The 21,480-nt window shown below is 34.3% G+C and overlaps 1 protein-coding gene across 6 annotated transcripts in view; it reads left to right on the forward strand.

Moving 5' to 3' along the window:
- Positions 1–21,480, forward strand: part of CCDC88A (coiled-coil domain containing 88A) — a 126,676-nt gene that overhangs the window by 21,395 nt on the left and 83,801 nt on the right. For all 6 annotated transcript variants that reach the window (XM_007189991.2, XM_007189993.2, XM_057557795.1 and 3 more), the window contains exons 3-4: positions 8,171–8,279; positions 20,224–20,293. In XM_007189991.2, coding sequence (XP_007190053.2) covers positions 8,171–8,279; positions 20,224–20,293 — 179 coding nt within the window. The remainder of the gene's footprint in view (positions 1–8,170; positions 8,280–20,223; positions 20,294–21,480) is intronic.

The raw sequence follows: 21,480 nt of genomic DNA on the forward strand, positions 1-21,480 counted from the left end.
AGCTTTGTGCAAAGGAGACTATAGGCCTTTCTGGCAACTGAATAAATTTTGAAATATCATATGAGGAATGTTGGACATAAAATTTTAAACGAAACTTTAGGACTTAATTTAAAAAATCACTTTAAGAGCACAGAGAAACTTGGTAACAATTCTGTGAGGGCAAAGATAATATTTACATTATAAAATTTATTAAAGTGGGAATGAAATCACACGTGTTTATTGGGATATTATACATCCATTCCAAAGTATAATCCAAATTATATATTGTCATGTAACAATGGGCTTGCACTGTAAACTTGTACAGTTCTTTTAGTTTACATACCTCTTCAGTAGTAATATCAATACTAAAATCTTTCTTAAATATTTGTCATCAGGATTAAATACCTAGGTTTTTTAATAAAATATTACTGTAATGAACTGGAGGGGGGAAGGAAATGAATATTCTTTAGTTTGATTAATCACTATGAAAACAATTAGGAATATGCTCAAACAATATAATAAAAACAATGATTTATTGTATACGTGCATTTTATAGATAACATTGCCGAAACCTTTTTCTTTCGGTCTTTTCTTTGTTGTCCTGAATGATAAGAGAAAAGGTTGAAAGAGAGAGAGTAAAGGGAAAAAGTTGTAAGAGCCTAGGCAAATTACTACTTTGGACTTCAATTTTCTGATTTCTGAAACTAGATAATCTCTAAAGTATTTTTTAGGTCTAAATGTTATCATTTAGGAGATAGTCATGGGTGAGAGGTAATTTAAAGGAATTCAAATATAGAGTAATGAAAATAGAAATAAAAAGATGGAAGAAGACTAGAGAGAAAAGATATTTACTGAATGTCTGTGATTCCAAATGAAATTTACATAACCGTAGTATACCTAACATTTTTACTAGGGTTATGCCTACTCTCTTTTCCCAGTTACAAACATACTTTTCTCCACAATGATAGCGTGACTAAACTAAGCTCTTATACATTAAGTAATATAGCCACAGTATGTGCTCAATGAGGATTTAACTTACTGACAGAACGTGTACCAAGTTGATTACATAAAACAGGATTTTCCCTTCAGCTCTCTGAATTTTTAACCATGACCTCCTGACCACGCTGTTGTCTTTTCTCTGCCATGACACGTGATCTGACTGCTGCAGTATAGTCTCCTTGTTTTTGTAAGTAACTAGTTCTGGGTGTTACCTTTACCTAAGAGACCCACTTTTCCACTTATACTGCCATTTGCTTTGGGCAATTCATTACTCATTATTTGCTTTAAGTATAAATCAGTCACAAGTTGGATTTAACTCACTTTACTATTATTCTTGCTTGTTCTGTACATCTCAAATTGTGGTTTAGGACTCTTGTTACTCAACTGATCTTTGGGACACAAACTTAGTAGGGAGTGTCTAATCCAGACTGCCAAATGAGTGTTTAGCTTGGAAAATGTCATTTCATAACTCTTAATAGTAAGCAACAATTTTTAAAACACTGTGCTTGGTCTCAGATCATTTATTCTTTTTATTTATTCAAACATTTGGTTAGGATATATGCTAATTTTTAGAGAATAAGATAAGGTCCCTGCTGTCAGGGAGCTTACATTCTAGTGAGAAAGTGAGAGGCATAAAGGCAATTAGTATTGGAAGACCCATGATAGAATGATGTACCAAAAACAGGGATTAGTTGTTATACTGTGGGGTGGGGCTGATGGAGTAAATAGTCTAGGATTGTAAGGATGATTCAGTGTTAAAAAGGCGACAGTGTAATTCACTACATTAACATATTAAATGAGAAGAATCAGATGGGAGTAGATGTAGGAAAAATTCAGCACCAGTTAAGATATTGGACAGGAATAGGAGGGAACTTAATTTGAAGAAAGGTATTCATCAGAAAATTACAGTGAACATTATGCATTCATGGCAAAGCATTAAAAGCAGTCCCATGAAATTTGTGAACAAGAGAAGGATAGCTCTTATCTCCATTATTATTTGTTAATACAGTAAGTAAAGAAACAGAAATGAGATGTACGATTGGAAAGGAGGAGATAAAACTGTCATTTGCTGACACTATTTTTTTTACTGAGAAAATCCAAGAAAATGAACTGAATAAACTAAATTTTGAAAGGTGGTCAATCAGAAGTGCAATATACAAAAACTACAGTTTTCCTATTATACACTAGCAATGACCAGGTAGCCAATGTGATAGAAAACAAATCCATTTCACAAACAAAAACCCAAGGAGGAAAAAAAATCCTACTTAAATGTAAAGACATTTGGGGGGAAATTTTAAAATTTTACTAATGCAAATGTCAGTCTTTATCAAATTAATATTTTTAATAAAATCCTAATAAATCTCAACAAGCTTTTTCATAGAATCTTATAAATATCCTAACATTCATAGAAAAGAGCAGCATATATGACTAAGCAGGACAATTTACTTGTTATTTATTTATTTATTTATTTTAAGCAGGACAGTTTAGAAAGCAAAAACAAAAGAGAGGGAATTGCTCTTATAGAATCAAGATGCCAATAAAGGTATAGTAATATTTAGAAGGTTTTAATGACTTAAGAATAGACAAATGGGTTAAAGGAACAGAGTAGACTCCAAAAGTGTATCCACACTTACATGGGAATCTAGTATGATCATAGAGATCAGTGGGAAACAATAAGCTCTTCAGTAATTGATGTTGGGATAATTGATTATCAATATGGAAAAACTACAAATTTTATTCAAGAGAACCTGCAAGAGTACCAACAGAACAACCTGTTAGAGTTTAGCAGGGTTTCTAAAGATAAGAGCAATACACAAAAATTGATTGCATTTACATATCAGTAGTAACCTACTAGCAAATATATTTTTAAAATATTACATTCACACAGCAAAAACTAGAAGGTATTTAAGACTATAACTAATAAAAGGCCTTCCTAGAGAAAATTATAAAGTGGTTTTGAAAAAGGACTCAATGGATATGATCCCAAAAGCACAGCAATAAAAGCAAAAATAGACAAATAGGATTGCATTAAGCTAAAAAACTTATGTGCAATAAAGGAAACAGTCAACAAAATGCAAAGGCAATCTATGGTAGTTATAAATGTAATTATAGTAATAGATTTTGATCGACTGATAATTATGGGGAACGAGTGTATACTGATGTAAACAAACAAACACACATAAGTAAATTGAAGATAGGTGAATATCAGATTATTGACATAGTTTCAAAGTATGTCTTAACAAAATAATAATTACAAGAGGAAAATAGTAACTATAATGGAGAAAACTGGCAGATACCAGTTTAGTCAAGTGATAAAAGTGAATATCATCAGTAATGGGCTAAATTGAAATCATGTACCACCTCTGAGGATGCATTGGAGAAGATCAGAGCATCTCTTCTATATTTTTCCTGTCACAGATACATAACCTGAACTTAATTATAAGTAATATACGATTTAATCAGACAAACCCAATTGAAGGACATTCTATGAAAGTACTGGCCTGTAACCTTTTAAAGTGTCTAGGTCATGAATTTCAAGGAAAGATAGAAACTGTTCCAGCTGAAAGAGACTAAAGATTGCAATTCAGATTACTGAATGCAAAGTGTGGTTCTGAACCAGATCCTTTTCCTATAAATCCATTCCTATTTGGAACAACAAACTTGAATGGATTCTAAAGATTGGATTATAATAATTGTATAATTGTTAATTTCCCAATTTTGATAGTTATATGTGTTTGTACAAGATAAATACCAAAATATTTGTGGACTATTTGGTATCAGGTCAGCAATTTATTCTCAAGTGGTTTAGGAAAAAGGCTGTACTTGTCCGGGCAACTTTTCTGTAAGTCTGATATTGCCCCATAGGTCATTTAGTCTCTTTCATTCATTTCAGGTTTTTTTCTTTTTTCCTCTGTGTGCTTTGGAATTTTTTTTTTCCTGTTTATTCAAGTTCACTAATCTTTTGTTATAGTTCCCTATCTTCTGTTAAGCATATGCAATGAATTTTTCATTTCAGATACTGTATTTTTTAGCTTTAGAAGTTCCATTTGGGTTTTTAAAAAGTAATTTACATTTTTCTCCATATAATGTTTGCTTTTTTTTTAAGTCCTTTAGTATATTCATAATAGCTGCTTTGAAATCCTTGTCTACTCTTTCCATGGTCTCTTTCATTTCTGGATCTGTTTCTATTAACTGTTTCTATTTTCTTTCCTGGTTACAAATCACTTTTTTTTTTTTGCTTCTTTGCATGTCTAGTAATTTTTTATTTTATATTGGACATTGTGATTATTACATTGTGGTGTCTGGATCTTGTTCTTTAAGCAGTGTTGAATTTTGTTTTGGCAGGTTGTCAAGTTACTTGCAATCAGCTTGATCCCTTTTTGTTTTGTTTTTTTTGGCCGTTCTGCATGGCACGCGGGATCTTAGTTCCCTGACCAGGGATTGAACTCATGTCTCCTGCAGCGGAAGCACAGAGTCCCAACCACTGGACAGCCAGGGAATTCCCAGCTTGATCCTTTCAGTGCTTGTTTTAACAGCTTTGTCAGGGAGCTTCTGGAATAGCTTTTACTTAACTGCTAGTTTAGTTCCAAGACATGACTCTTCTGAGGTCTCTACTAATGCTCTAGGTGTTTACTCTGGCTGTTCGGAGCTTAAATTCCTCTGCACTTTGTGAGCTTTGGGTGTTGTTTAACTTCCAGCTTTTCTGTGCTTGTACTCTGCTCAGCCTCCTGGAGTTTTAGGATACATATGTATAACTTAGTATTTAGCCAAAATCTTAAGGGCATATTTTGGGAGCTTTTTGTTTGTATAGCTCCCTTGTGTCTGGTATTCTTAAACTCCCTTGAACTCCAAACTTTGTCTCCTCAAGTTCAGTGAGACATGGGCTACCCCTCCTTATACCTCATTCTGGAAAGTACCTTACTGCTTCGCCAGGCATTACAGTCTTGCATTACTTGCTGTTCAAAGTCTGAAAATAGTTATTTTGTATGTTTTGTCCAGTTTTCTAATTCTTGGAGGCAAAAGGGCAAATCTGGTACTAACTATTCCTTCCTATTTGATCTTTTAGCTGAGTTTAGTTGTATTATTTTCTCACTTAGTACTATGAGCAATCTCAGTGTAGATGGTTGAGCTGATCCAGTGTCAGGGATTGACAGTATGAATGTGATCAAAGGACAGAAGGATCAATGTTGGGAAGGCTGGCAAGAGAATAGTTGAAGTAAAAGCAATAGTTCTCAGAGTATGGTTTGAGGATCCTTTCAGAGGGTCCATAGGAGTTTCCTACTTCTAACTAAATATCCACGTGAGGCTGAGTTTTTCTTCATATACATGAACCAAAATAACACAGACAGTAGATTGAATGTGGAAGCAAAGGTGAACATCAGCCTCTTCTTTTAAGTTAAACCAGATATTAAAGAGATTTGTAAAAATGGTGAAACAATGCCAGTCTTCTCACTAAAATTTTTTTGGTTTGGTATTTGTAAGCATGTAATAGGTTTATTATTTTTTTAATGAGTTAATAAGTAAACAAATAATTGTGAAATTTTCTGTTTTATTTTCTAATACAGTAAATATTGATAAATATAGCCCACAAAAACAGAAGAATTGCTGAAATAAAGCACCATAAAGTGCTGTCTAGGGAAGGAACTGAAGGGATTAGGAGTGCAATAGACAGTGTAAAATAAGGAAGGGATTAAGGAATGAGAGGTTTCTGTTCAGTTCCTATTCTCTATTGGATAGGTGTCAGTTTCTTTACTTCTCTGCATTCTCCCATGGAGGTGCCTGCATTTAAAGTCATAGGATAGTACTCTGTCCCAGCAACTTCTTAGGTTTCTGCTTTATGATACTATGCACTCAGCCCTTGCATAGGGAATCCTGATTTACTGTCTGCCATTTCACCTGGCAATGTCTTTTTCTAGTTTGCCCTCCTTGTCCTAATGAGGAACTAGATCATCCTTACTTATGTTCTGGCATTAACTTACCCTTCTGTTCTGGTGCCACCCCTTTTACTTAAATTTTCCATTCTTTAAAAAAAAATTTTAATTAAAAATTTAAATTTTCTTCAGCTTTATTGACATATAGTTGACAAATAAAATTGTAATATATTTAAATTGTGTATAGTGGTGGTTTGATGTATGTATACATGTGAATGGATTCCCACCATCTAGTTAATTGACATGTCCATCACCTCACATTTTTACCTTTGTGTGTGAACATTTAAGTTCTACACTCTTAACAAATTTCAATTATATAATACAGTAGTTACCATGTTTTACATTAGATCTTTAGGCCTTATTCATCTTATAGCTGAAAGTTTGTATCCTTTTTTCAACCTCTCCATATTCCCACCCAACTCCCCCACTCCCAGACGCTGGCAACTGCTTTTCTACTCTCTGTTTCTATGAGTTTGACTTTTTTTTTAGATTCTACATATAAGTAAGAATATATAGTATTTTTCTCTTTCTGGGTTATTTAACTTAGCATGATGCCCTCAAGTTTCATCCATGTTTTCACAAATGGCAGGATTTCCTTCTTCCTCATGTCTGAATAATATTCTTCTCTCTGTCTCTCTATATATGCATGTGTATGTTTGTGTGTGTGTGTGTGTGTGTATATATATATATATATATATATATATAAATATATATATTTCCTATGTTTTTTATCCGTTTATCTGTTGAAGGACATTTGGGTTGTTTCCATATCTTGGCTATTGCAAATAATGCTGCAGTGAACATGGGAGTGCCAGTACCTCTTTGAGATCCTGTTTATTTCCTTTGGCTTATATACCCAGAAGTGGGATTGCTGGATCATATGTTAGTTCTATTTTTAAGTTTTTGAGGAACCTCCACAGTGGTTGCACCAGGACATTCTCAACAACAGTGCACAAGGGGTCCATTTTCTCCACATCCTCACCAGCACTTATGTCTTGTCTTTTTGATGATTGCCATTCCAACAGGTGTGAGGCTCTTTGTGGTTCTGATTTGCATTTTCCTGATTATTAGTGATGTTGAGCACCTTTTCATGTACCTGTTGGCCATTTGTATGTCTTTTTTGGAAAAATGCCTATTCAGTTCCTCTGCCCATTTTAAAATCAGATTTTTTTTTTTTTTGCTATTGAGTTGTATGAGTACTTTATATATTTTGGACATTAACCCCTATTAGATATATGATTTGCAAATATTTTCTCCCACTCAGTAGTTTACCTTTTCATTTTGTTGATTGTATACATCTCTGTCCAGAAGCTTTTTAGTTTGATGTTAGTCATGCTTGTTTATTTTTGCTTTTGTTGCCTTTGTTTTTGTTTGTTTGTTTATTTTTTTTTTATTTATGGCTGTGTTGGGTCTTCGTTTCTGCGCGAGGGCTTTCTCTAGTTGTGGCAAGCGGGGGCCACTCTTCATCGCGGTGTGTGGGCCTCTCACTATCACGGCCTCTCCTGTTGCGGAGCACAGGCTCCAGATGCGCAGGCTCAGCAGTTGTGGCTCACGGGCCCAGCTGCTCCGCGGCATGTGGGATCTTCCCAGACCGGGGCACGAACCCGTGACCGCTGCATTGGCAGGCAGACTCTCAACCACTGCGCCACCAGGGAAGCCCATTGCCTTTGTTTTTGGTGTCACTGAATTTCTCATTCTTAATTGTGTCCTACCTATTATTTTTGTTCAGTTTCTGCTACTTCAAACTCATTCAACCCTTTGCTTTTATTGAATCTACAAATTTTACCCAAGATAAACGTGTTCTCTTGTGTCATCACTTCACTCTTTAATTTCTCAGGGACATTGCCCACTCAAATATAGTCTCCATTTTCCAGTGAGAAGATACAACATTTATTGGTTATCAGCCTATATTTTACATTCTTGATTTAAATAGATTTATTTTGGGTGGTGGAAATATATATACTCAAAAGGAATAAAATGTTATTCATTGCAGGAAGGTGGAGAGACAAAATGAGAATGAAGGGCAACATCTGACTTACATTTTGCCACTGTCTTTGAAATATCAGATGCATTTATATCAATTAAAAGCACAGAATACATGTCAGAGTAATCATATGTCCTTTTAGATCATCTGTTAATGAAGATGAATACACAGTTTGTTTAAAGAAAAAATGTATTATATGATTATTTTTAGTCATATATAAGTTGATAGGTATATTTCAATATAACTTTTAAAGTATTTCTTTTTTTATTTCTTACAGTAATCCTAAATCGGAGAGTCAGAGAGTAAATAAAAAAGTCAACAATGATGCCTCACTTAGAATTCATAATCTATCCATTTTGGTGAGACAGATAAAATTTTATTACCAGGTAAGTGGTTCTTTTTTTAATCTAGTGTTTTAATAACTCCTTGCATATTCACATTTTTGTGTTGTTTAGTATCGATCACCTAATATATACTAAATGCTTATTATATACCAGATACTGGTCTGTTTGCTGGAGGTTGAGTAGTAATAACACAGCTTATTTCTTATGCATTGTTAAAGATACAAGCATGCACTTCATAATTATCTAATTTACAGATAATTTTTGTATTTTATGAATTTTAAATTTTTAAAATTTCCTGAGAATTTATATAGTGCAACACTTTGTTAGCCTACTAGAATTTTGCCTTTGAAAAATATACTTTTTATTCCTTTTTTTGACTTAAATTGGATGCATATTTCAGAGTTTGAACATGAGCTTTTTTTTTTTTAAATTTTATTATATTTTATTTTTGGCTGTGTTGGGTCTTTGTTGCTGTGCGCGGGCTTTCTCTAGTTGCAAGGAGCGGGGGCAACTCTTCATTGTGGTGTATGGGCTTCTCATTGCAGTGGCTTCTGTTGTTGCAGAGCACGGGCTCTAGGCGTGTGGGCTTCAGTAGTTGCAGCACGTGGGCTCAGTAGTTGTGGCATGCGGGCTCTAGGGCATGCAGGCTTCAGTAGTTGTGGTGCACAGGCTCAGTAGTTGTGGCGCACGGGCTTAGTTGCTCTGTGGCGTGTGGGATATTCCCAGACCAGGGCTCGAACCTGTGTCGCCTGCATTGGCAGGCGGATTCTTAACCACTGTGCCATCAGGGAAGTCCTGAACGTGAGCATTCTTAAGGCTATTGGTATGCCTCAAAGAATTGCTATAGCTGTATCACACAAATTTTGGTATGTTGTATTTTTTAAAATGCTTATTTTTAGTCATTTTCTAATTTTTCTTATGATTTTTTATTTCACTTAGGAGTATTCATTAGAAGTATGCTTTTAGATTTCTAAACACATGGTATTTTTCAAGCAGTCTTTTTTGGTTTTGATTGTTGGTCAAAGAACGAAAGAACGTGGTTTGTATGATAATGATTCTTTGACATTTGTTAATAACTTTGGCTTGGTGTATATGTTGTCACTTTTCATTAAAGTTCCATGTGTGCTTGAAAAAGAGTGTATTCTCTAATTGTTTGGGTACAGAGTTAGAGCAAGCTTGTTTGTTAATTGTAATGTTCAAACTTTTGCAGCCTGATTAATGTTGTCTCTTGATCTATCAGTTATAGAGAAATATGAGTTGAAATCTCCCATTATTATGATGGATTTGTCAAGTTTTCCTTTATACACTTTAAAACTAGGTTATTCAGTGCAAACAACTTTAGAGTTGTTATATTATTCTGGAGAAATTATACCACTTATAATTGTTTCTACATATTTTTCTTTCTACTGGTTTAAAATTTTTCACCCCACTTCTGTTTCTTGGGAGGCTATCCTTGAAATTTAACTTTTCATACGTTTCATAGCAAAGGCCAAAAGTAATCAATACCTTACTCTTTTTATGTATTAGTACTATGACCTTAGAATGTTTAATTTCCCCATTATGATTTTTAAGCTGTTCTTATTTTGTATTTTAGTTCTGTTTTTAAACCCCATAAATTAAATATTGAAAGTACTGTTAAATAAATCAAATCAGTGTTCTTTTAGATCAAGCTACATGTTTTCCTTTTTTTCCTCCTCATGGTTTTCTTTTGTATCTCAGACCTGCCTTTGGTATTATTTTCTTACCGAAGTCATCCTTTAATTGTTTGTTTAGAGAAGGCTTGTTGATAGTAAAGTTTATCAATGTCTGTCTGAAAATGCCTTTATTTCACCCTTGTTCTTGAAAGGTAATTTTATTGGGTATGTAGTTTTAGGTTAACAATTACTTTTCTCTCAGTGTTTTGCAGATTTTTACCTTCTCTCTCTGGAGTCCTTTCTGTTTTGGAGAAACCAGCTGTCAGTCAAATATTTGTTCTTAGGTTAAACTGTCTTTTTCTCTCTCCTGGCTGCTACTACTGCCTCTTCTAATATTGCCTCTTTTCTATTAATCTGATATTCCTCAGATACTTTTATTACATGTATATTAGACTTTCCTACTCTATCCTCCATGCTTATTAAACTTTCTTTTACATTACAGTTTACAATCTTGTGCTACATCCTCAGTATTTTTTTTCAAGACTATCTCTCCAGTTTGATAATTTGCCCCTCATATCTTCTGTTTAGCCCACTGATTAAGTTTTGCCTCTCAGTAATCATAGCTTTCATTTGTAGAAGTCCTGTTTGGTTCTTTTTCATCTGCTTTTTCATTTTGTTTATTAATCATTCTTTTAAAATTTTTTCCTTCCTTTATTTCTTCAGAAATTTAAAAAATGTCTATTTTTTATTTTATGTTGGATAATTACAAAATCTGAAATCAGATCTATGGGGATCTGAATCTGCCCTTTGTTTTCTGCTTGCTGTTTCTCGTGGTGGTAGCTGTTGTGGCAGTGTGTGTGTGTGTGTGTGTGTGTGTGTGTGTGTGTGTGAATTGTGAGCTCATTTTGTGGGGGGAAATTTATCTGTGGGAAAATACTTCTGGGTCTGGGCCAAGGACGCATTGCTTCAGAGAGGATTTGTTTCCTTTTGTGTGGCCAAGCCTGAAAAACTTTTCATTTAATTTATTTTAAGCAGCTTTATATTATTGTAGAAGCATACTTGTATACTGTATATAGAAAACTAGAAAAAATGAGAAAATACAAACATAATTTCAGGGCCTAGAGATTACCATTATTAGCACCTGAATATATGTACTTCTGGATCTCTTTTTCTGCATTTGTGTGTTTGTAAATTACGTATTTATGTGTTTACATATGTATTTTTTTAAAATATATTTATTTATTTATATTTATTTTTGGCTGTGTTGGGTCTTCGTTTCTGTGCAAGGGCTTTCTCCAGTTGCGGCAAGCGGGGGCCACTCTTCATTGCGGTGCGCGGGCCTCTCACCGTCGTGGCCTCTCCCGTTGCGGAGCACAGGCTTCAGACGCCGCAGGCTCAGTAGTTGTGGCTCATGGGCTTAGTCGCTCCGCGGCATGTGGGATCTTCCCAGACCAGGGCTCGAACCCGTGTCCCCTGCATTGGCAGGCAGATTCTTAACCACTGCGCCACCAGGGAAGCCCTACATATGTATTTTTTAACTGGGACTACATTATCGCAGGTTCTTAGGGAAACAACCCTCCTCAATCTCAAGCAAAGGCCAAGAAGAACAGCTTCTTCTGTGTCTTATTTGCAGGGTTCAGTTTTTTATTTTATTTTATCTTTTGACAGTTACCTTTTTCTTTTGAGCTCAGTCAATAAATTTTAAAAGATTTTTAAAAAGCTATCCAGCATTTTTGAACTCCTTCCTTCCTTTCTTTCTAATATTTAGTATTCCTCATTGCCAGAAATAAAAGTCTGTGCTAGGTTTTTTATAAACTTAAAAAAAACTTTTTCCAATATTCCTTCTCTCATTTTCCTCTCTTTGATTTGAGTGAGTTAGGTTCTATGTTATATCTGTTTTGTCTTTTATTCTTATTTTGTGTCAGTATTTCTAGATACATTAAACAAATGACTAGATAAAGGGATGCAGTGACTCATTTTGACAATCTTCATCAATCTTGCCCTTATTAGAATGTTGTTAGATCTTTGGTTTCACACAATCTTTAGGCAGGTGCAAGTTTTTCTTGAAAATTTTGTGAGACTCCTTGGGAAAGAAGACATAAAAGGCAAGGGGATTTCTTCATCAGAATCTTAAATCATTTGTCAGTGCAACCTAATTCTGTGTTGTCTACTATTGCTTTTTTTTTTTAACAGCTTTATTCAGATATAATTCACATACTGTACAGCCCATTTAAAGTGTCCTATTCAGTGGTTTTTAGTATATATACAGAGTTATACAACCATCTACACAACCAATTTTGGAACATTTTTATCACCCCAAAAAGAAACCCTGTATCTGTTAGCAGTCACTCCCCATTTCCCCGAACCCTGCATACACACGCATCACCATCATCACCACCACCACCACCCCAGCCTTAGGCATCTGCTAATCTATTTTCTGTCTCTATAGACTTGCTTATTGTAGACATTTCATAAAAGTGCAATTGTACAGTATGTGGTCTTTTGTTACTGGCTTCTTTCATTTAGCATAATGATTTCAAGGTTCATCCATGTTGTAGCATGTAGTAATGTTTCATTCTTTTTTATTAAACTACTGTTTTCTTGTTCTTTGTCTTCCTCCTGCCCAAGCTAGGTATTGAAATTGTCCTTGTATTGATCATATTAATTTAATGAAGTTATAGTCACAGAGAGATTTGGGGATGAGGGAATTGTAAAATCCATCAGTTCAACAGTTTAGATAAGAGGTTCTCAGTGGAGGGTGATTTTATCACCTGGGGGACATTTAGTAATGACTGGAGACATTTTTGGTTGTCGTACCTAGGAGTACTACTGGCATTAGTGGATAGAAGCCAGGAATGTGGCTAAGCATCTTGCAATGCACAGGACACTTTCTCGTGTTTAAGAATTATCCAGCCCAAACAAACATGTGCCTGTCAAATCCAAAACATTATATCACATTGAATTATAGTTCTCTCAGTAAATGTGCTTAACTTTTATGTCACAGGGACAAAGTGGTATAAAAATCTATCTTAAATTCTGGAGTCCAGATATTTAAAATATTTGCATATTTGTCTTTAATATGACATGGTGTGAAATATTTAATAATGTGAAACATTTAATTAACGATATAATAATCAAAATGTATTTTATACAGTGTATTTAAATCCTGGCTCTCTGTTATGTAGCAGTTGTATAAATGGTACAAATTACTTCCTTGAGCTTTAATGTCTTCATCTATAAAATGAAGATAATACTAAGCTGGCAGCTGAGCATTACATAAATTAATAGAGATGAGCGTCTTGCAATGTTTCCTGAGCCAGACACTGTTTTAGGTGCTGGGGATAAGTGGTCATAAGTGGCACACATAACAAACAAGATTCCTGTCCTCACAGAGGAGGAGAAGCTGGCTAAGCTGACCAAGAAGGAGATACAGGAGGAAAACTAGACAAGCCGTGGTATCACGAAAGCCTACAAAATAAAATGCTTCTAAAAAGAGGGAATGTCAAAAACATACTTGAGGGAATTGATTGCAAAGGGGCACAGGGAAGCTTTTTGAAATAATGAAAATGTTGGTATCATGACTGAAATGGTGGTTTCAAAACTGTACATTTGTCAAAACTCATTAAATTGTACACATAAAATTGGTGATTTTTATTGCATGTACATTATACCTCAATAAGTCTGATTTCTAGAAAATGTATATGTCGTTGAAAACAATTTTTTAAAAAGGGCAAAGGAGCTGTTCTAGATGAAGGGAGACTAAAGAGGTGTGACAAGTGGAGACAATGTATCTTTGGTTGGATTCTGAATCTCTCCCCCCAAAAGCTATAAAGAATATTTTGGTGGCAAATGTGGAAATATGAATGTGGATTATATATTAAACTGTATTGTATCAATGTTAAAAAAAAATTATCCAGCCCAAAATGTTAGTTGTGCTAAAATTGAGAAGCCCAAATGTTAATAGTGCCAAGATGATATTATTATTAATTATTTGATTTGTCTTGACTGTCACCATTTTTTTAGACACACCTGTAAATATTTCATTAACATTTGCAGGATGACCACTTACACCCTTTTCTTTTCATTATAAGTTTGAATATCAGTGAACTGTAACTTAGAACTAGAAGTGATTGAGTGTCTTAACATTTTGTCAATGTAGTTTCAGATACTTAAAACATAAAATACTACTGAGCGTTGAAATTCCGCTTATACCACTGAACCAGTTTACCAAACCCTCTCTACCACCTCCCTTTCATGCTTCATAGTCTTCCATAAAATCTTTCTAAGGCACTTCTAAGGTATCTTCAGAAATAGGTCATCCATCTTATTTACATGATTAATTGACTTACTAAAATGATTTTTTATTTTCATGTGTTAAAACCAAGATAGACATGACCCAGTTTAATATATGACAGATTTCAAATTAAAGGCCAAATCAGTGCAGTTATTGTCATCTGTTAAATTACCTGACTGTTGGGAAAACCAAAAATTTCCCTGAAAATCTTTCTAAAACAATCAAAAGTATTTTGTTGTATCTCATACACCCCTCAGAAAAAGTATTTGAGGTAAAATATTTTGTACATTTTGATTGTTCTGACTCGCAGAAGGAGTGAGTATGGGTAGGTTAAAATTCACAAATGTATGATGTCTCCAGGTTTGTTTTCTTTTTAATGTGTTGTTAAGCATCAAGATCATCTTGCAAAAATGATTCTTAGGGAGGAAGAAAATTGACAGAATACCCTGAGATGATTGTTAGTGGGGGGAATTATTTCAGTGGATCTTTTCAGTAATGATAAGTTAATTTAAGTGTTAGTATTCTTCCCTTTTTTATTTTAATGATGTAGAATATGTAAAAGCTCAGTAAAAATTACAATATTCAGATTGCCCTTCTGTTCTGCTGCCTTTCATTGAATGCCAAGGCATTGAGGCTATAGTGATGAACAGGACAGGCCGTGGCCCTGTTCTCTAGGAGAGGGATAATAGACAAGTAAATAACTAAATCAAATAATTTTGATTGTGATAAATAAGGACAGTGAATGTGAGAGGTCTTGAGAGAAGTAACTGGTAACTTTAGATTATCAGAAAGATTGTTGAACATACACTTCATTACGTTTAAGTGGCAATTCAGACCTTTTCAAATAATTGCTTGATACATAGCAAGCATCTCTTTTTGTCTTGCAAATAAATATTTAAAATTTTTCAAGTCAGAAAATAAGTAAATTATAGCTGTTATGGAAAATGACCTTGGCGTTTTGATTTTTTTTTAAAGTTATTTTTATTCCTGTGAATGAAGGCGAGAAGGTGAATTTGATTATCAGAGACACAGTTTACAAGTAAAAATCTTAGTCCATTTTTAGGATTCTGTCAGCAGCTGTTGTTTGGTATGCCTGCACAAGCTGCAGTTTAAATAAATACTAAAAGAAGCAAGGTGGTTCTTCAGCCACCATTAAAATAATGAACTGAATCATTTGAGGCCCAAAAGACAAGAACACTTTACAATTAAGAAATTTATTAGGAAGTTTTTGCATGTTTGATGTCACTAATAGTAAAAGTAAAAATTAGGTCTAGTACCATTAATTTAGTTGCCAGAGAAAGCAGGTACTTTTTAAGGTTTTTCTTTAACATCTGTTATAATAAGCAACATTTGGAGTATTTTTGATACTTTGGTCAGATTTTCTTTCCTTTTAACATCATTCATTGAATTTTTTTCTACATCCTACTAAAATATAATAAAATAGTCAATTCTTTTCACTAGTAACACAGATAAAAGGCTGAATACAAACAGTATGATAAATGTAATTATGTTTGAGTTTTGTTTTTTTTTTTGTTCCTTTATTATTTATTTATTTATTTATTTTTGGCTGTGTTGGGTCTTCGTTTCTGTGCAAGGGCTTTCTCTAGTTGCGGCAAGCGGGGGCCACTCTTCATCGCGGTGCGCGGGCCTCTCACTATCGCGGCCTCTCTTGTTGCGGAGCACAGGTTCCAGACGCACAGGCTCAGTAACTGTGGCTCACGGGCCTAGTTGCTCCGCGGCATGTGGGATCTTCCCAGACCAGGGCTCGAACCCGTGTCCCCTGCATTGGCAGGCAGATTCTCAACCACTGTGCCACCGGGGAAGCCCGATGTTTGAGTTTTTAAAACAGATTTAGAGTCTCAAAGGAGAGACTGTCATTCCAGTATATTCTAGAAATCTTTGAAGCCCATATTTAGTACCCTAAAAATGTATAGCTTTAGTTTTAGTATTTTGTTCAGTGTGATTCAAGAAAGGGAAATGAGCCCAGACCTTTGCCAGAAGTATTGTTTAAGTTCTTACTGTGAAGGAAGTGTTATGGATAACTTGTAGGAAGAAGGAGAAACCTGGTTTAAGTTGTCTTTGTATAGTCTCTAGTGTCTGTCTGGCACAAACTTGAAATAGTCTTTCTTACAGTGCTTTAGCAACATGAATTTCAATTCACAGAAAGTTGTATATCAGTTTTAAAAGTTTCTAAACTAAAAGTAAAAAAATAGTTAATATACCATTTTTATAGAAAAGTTATACAAAGCCAATTAAAAATAATAGGAATGAAATGACTTGTATCTTTCAAAGCACTTCTACTATTATTTTCCTATTAAGATAATCTCTGCCAGTTCTTTCTTGGTCTGTCTTTATTTTTATTAATTATTGATGTTCTGCAAATCTTTCTGGACTGTCTTCATACCAGGATAGATTTTCTACCGATTCAGTGAAGCTTTGCTTTAATGGTCTTGAAAATTCTCAAATTCTCTATATTTGAATATTTGCATATCTTTCCAAAATTGCATCCTTCTCCTTATCTCCACCTCCACCAATATTCCTTCTTTTTTTTTTTTTTTTTTTTTTAATGCTATTCTTGTCTGCTTACATTCTTTTTTATTTATGTATGTATGTATGTATGTATGGCTGTGTTGGGTCTTCGTTTCTGTGCGAGGGCTTTCTCTAGTTGTGGCAAGCGGGGGCCACTCTTCATCGCGGTGCGCGGGCCTCTCACTATCGCGGCCTCTCGTTGCCGAGCACAGGCTCCAGACGCGCAGGCTCAGTAATTGTGGCTTACGGGCCGAGTTGCTCCGCGGCATGTGGGATCTTCCCAGACCAGGGCCCGAACCCGTGTCCCCTGCATTGGCAGGCAGATTCTCAACCACTGCGCCACCAGGGAAGCCCCAGTATTCCTTCTTGTTCCCTGGTTTCTTTTTATTATTAGCCCTTATCACCAAAAACATTTACTTATTTTCTTTCTACCTCTATGAAAATGTAAATTCCATGGGAGCAAGGATTTTTGTTTCTTCATTGCTTTATTTCCAGTATCTAGAACAATGTCTGACAGATAATAAACATGCAATAAATATTTGTTGAATGAGTGGCTGTCCTGATTTTCTCAAAACTTTCTCCACTTTCAGTTGTATTGCTAAAATTCTTTTTCTATACATTTTTAAATAGATTTCTTATCACTTTACTAACAAATTGAAATCTCTTCATTTATTCATTTACATATGTTATCATTCTTAACCCATTAATTAGCAACAAATTAATTGTTGCTCCTGCTTAACAAAGTAGTATTTATCTTGGACTAATTTATGTATTGTTTTTCCATTTCTTAGCACCTTAATAATGAACATCTTTAGAGCTAGGTGAAGTCTGGGAAGTCTCAGGATGATATAGTAGAGCTTTAATGATAACAATCAGTTTTTCTAACCTCTGATTTCTTATATGTCTTGTGTATTTTTTAATGTTACTTGTAAGATTGGAATTGGGAAATAGGAATTTTTACAAAAATGTAGCTAGAATTCTCTGAAGAACCCGTAGAACCAAATAGAGGTTTTAGAATAATTTGGGGTTTTTAAATTTGTATAATTTTTAGCTGCCTTACCTAATATTAGCACTTTCAGACATAACAAAATCAGTACTTGGAAATAAAGTAAAAGGTAGATTTTTTCTTCATTAACTCTAACATTTAATAACCATCATTTGGGCTTCCCTGGTGGCGCAGTGGTTAAGAATCTGCCTGCCAATGCAGGGGACACAGGTTCGAGCCCTGGTCTGGGAAGATCCCTCATGCTGCGGAGCAGCTAAGCCTGTGCACCACAACGACTGAGCCTGTGCTCTAAAGCCCGCGAGCCACAACTGCTGAGCCTGCATGCCACAACTACTGAAGCTGGCACTCCTAGAGCCCGTGCTCCACAAGAGAAGCCTCCGCGATGAGAAGCCTGTGCACCGCAATGAAGAGTAGCCCCCGCTCGCTGCAACTAGAGAAAACCCACGCGTAGCAACGAAGACCCAACGCAGCCAAAAATAAATAAATAAAAGAAATTTGTTAAAAAATAATAACCACCATTTAAAAAAACTTTACACTTTTGTTTCACTTCTTACCCTTCTCAGCAAAAGTCACACACATAGTAAGTCAAGGAGCTGAAATTTAAGCCTAAGTTTTCTGACTTGACTCTACCATAATACTCTATACTAGGCATTCAGATTCCACCATACTAGAGTACATCTTTAGATACACAGAGGTACGTTTGAATTTGCTTCATCCAAATATAATCGAACTTGATAGTGTAAAGGTTAAGCAAACTGTATTAACACAGGAGGTCATTGATGGTACCATATGATGAAAGAATATATGAGATTGCTTTTATCTTTGTGGAGAGACTAAGTTAGCATTAAATAATGAGGTATCAGAATAGGCAGGAAGTGGGGAGCCACCTGAGGAAGAGGATGTAAGAAAGAGGTGGTGAACCATATTAAAGATTAGTACCCACTTTGACAATTTCCTTATAACTCTGCCAACATAGAATGTTACATGGTACATCAATAAAATAAATTGCCTTGACTTAGATTATCTCCACTAAAAAGGATATAAACAAAACAGTGATTTCTTTTTTTAATGCATCTCTCTTATTTATGCTTTCTTTTAAATATGTACAAATATAGTCCTGAAAATTTTGCTTTAGGGTAAGGAAACTAAAAATTACAATTAATTTGAAATTTATTTCTTTAAGTCCATTTAGCTGTTACATACTTGGCTATAGAATATTTTATCTTGGCATAACTTGCTTTTAACTGGAAAACTCATTTATTAAATACCCAAACTCAGTATCAATCCTTGGAATAAGTGATTTTAGCAATTTTTGACACTTACTATTTTTAACTATTTACTAATGTGATGCACATACTGAATATGTAGTTTTCTTTAAATGTGTGCATATTTTTGGTGTTAGTTTTTTAAGACTAGTAAATATAATACTGAAGAAATTTTTTGAAACTTTCTAATACATATCTGCAACAAATTACAGATAAAATATCAATTCTACCTAGCCTCTAGTGTCATGTCACACTCTGGCTATGGGAAACCGCTTTTGTGGATCCAGAATCACACATCTTTAAAAAAGTAATACAGGTTAACTTTTCATGGTTATTTGCTTCCTTATCATAGTGTTAAGTAAAGAATGATTCAGAAAGAATTGAATACTTACAAAAAAATTATTCCTCAGCAACTAGTTATGTCTGAATGTGTAGTGAAAGCCAAATTGTAAAGACACTCACAGTTATTTCATAATCTTGCAAAGATTCAGTATTATCACATTAAACTCATCAATCCTGTAGTCTAATTCATCCCAGACCCTTTGTAGCATGTGATAGACATGATGTGTTCTCTCATTTCCTCAAAGAAGAGGTAGTATAAACAGAAGATGCCTACTTGGTGTATAACCAAAATGAGTAATTTGGAGGCATTCAATTTTCTGAATCATCCTGTACCATCAGAATTTGTGTGTATTCTTGTCACAAAAAATTTGACAGAAGTTAAAGGAAGTAAAACATGAATTGTAGATAGGAGAGAAATAATGAGTCACTGAGGAAGAGCTCACTTTCATGAAATACTCATAAGACAAGATTTTTAATAAACTAACTAGCTTTCTTAATTTTACTATCAGTTGATTTTTTAGTTCTCTCACAAAAAAAACCCAAAAAGAATACACATACTTGATCTTTTTATTGAGGAAGATTGTTTAATTATCTAATACCTAAAATTCAGATTTCCAAATAATAGGTATTAGACCAGTTCAACTTGGACACTTATTTGATGGACATTTGATACGTTATTAACTTAAGCCTATCTGATAATTATAATTTTAGTTATTTAATTCATTAACTTATAGTTACAAAAGATTTAAGACTTTTTAGACATCTTTTTTTCACATTTTTTAAGCTTTTTAATTGCAGTATACCTCTGTAGGTATAGTATGCCTACAGAGATGTGCACGAATCGTAAGTTGTAGCTTGTTGAGTAATTATCCTGTCAGCATTACCCGTATAACAACCTTTGGATATCTTTTTATAGGAGACTTTGCAGCAGTTGATCATGATGTCATTGCCAAATGTCTTAATCATTGGCAAAAATCCCTTTTCTGGTAAGTATTAAAATTAGCATAATGTGATCATAAAGTCCTATCTTTGTGTAATATTATGATGCTTACCAAGATCTTGCTAATTTCCGTTAACTCACTAGGTTTTTTGTGAGTCTATAGGGAAAGTTGGAGGTGATATTCCATTTTACATAGAGAAAATAAACAGAATATTTGTAAGTCATAGATGGGATCAGACATACATTTTACATTAAGTCCAGTGTTTTGTTGGCTCTACCAAGTTGATACTTTTCTGTGATGATTTTTAGTGTCTTATAAACAAGTATAGAAGATAAGTACAGCAGTTATAAGCTTAAAAGAACATAACCTTAGAAAAGAAGTGATTTTGAAATAATTTCTAGGTTTTATAGCTACTATCTACCATTGCCAAAGTTGTTTGAATCTGAGGTTTTACTGATTGATATGTTGTAATTTATATTAAACTACTTTTGAGTGGAAAAAAGATGAGAAGCAGTTTCTTAGATAATTTAAATTATTTTCTTCAAAGTTTCTGCCCTTTACCAGATTTTAATTGCGACATGTTCAGGGTTTTAATTTTTGAACAGTTGGGGAAATTAGCAGCTACCTAACAGTTTCAACAAAGGACTTATTCTTACAGGCTACATGTAACCCAAATCAAGTATATTTTCTCCAATTCCCAGTCTCACCCTCAGTCAAAACAAACAAAAATAAAACCAAAATAAAAACAATCCAAGCAGCTGTTTTCATTGAGCAAACTACCAATTAGATGGGGTGAATTAGGAATTTAGATACTCTTTCGAGATATTCTGGAATATTTGAATATACAAATAAAAAATGTAAAAAACATTTTGTATGTAGAATGGAATTGTTTTCAATTCCACATGCATTTAGTAATTACTTACCAAATTAGAGGGACCAGGAATATAAAGAAAATGGTTTATGCTCTGGAGGGTCTTGTGTTGTGGTGAGAGATACACAGATTACTGGGAAATCATGTAATAATTGGTGCAAAATAGAGAGATGTAAAAATGTTAAGGCTTATAAAATATGGAGCCATTGATTATTCTTAAAGTTGGTAGATTAGTGAGGGTTGGAGACCATTGGTGGTTGGGTCAGGGAAGACTACGCAGAGATGTTAGAGCTGTGCCTAGGATTGAGATTAGATTAGTAAGTAGTTCATTAGAGGGACGAAGGGTAGGGAAGAAAGACAG

The sequence above is a fragment of the Balaenoptera acutorostrata genome, chromosome 12 (assembly GCF_949987535.1).
Source record: "Balaenoptera acutorostrata chromosome 12, mBalAcu1.1, whole genome shotgun sequence".
NCBI classification, from domain to species: Eukaryota; Metazoa; Chordata; class Mammalia; order Artiodactyla; family Balaenopteridae; genus Balaenoptera; species Balaenoptera acutorostrata.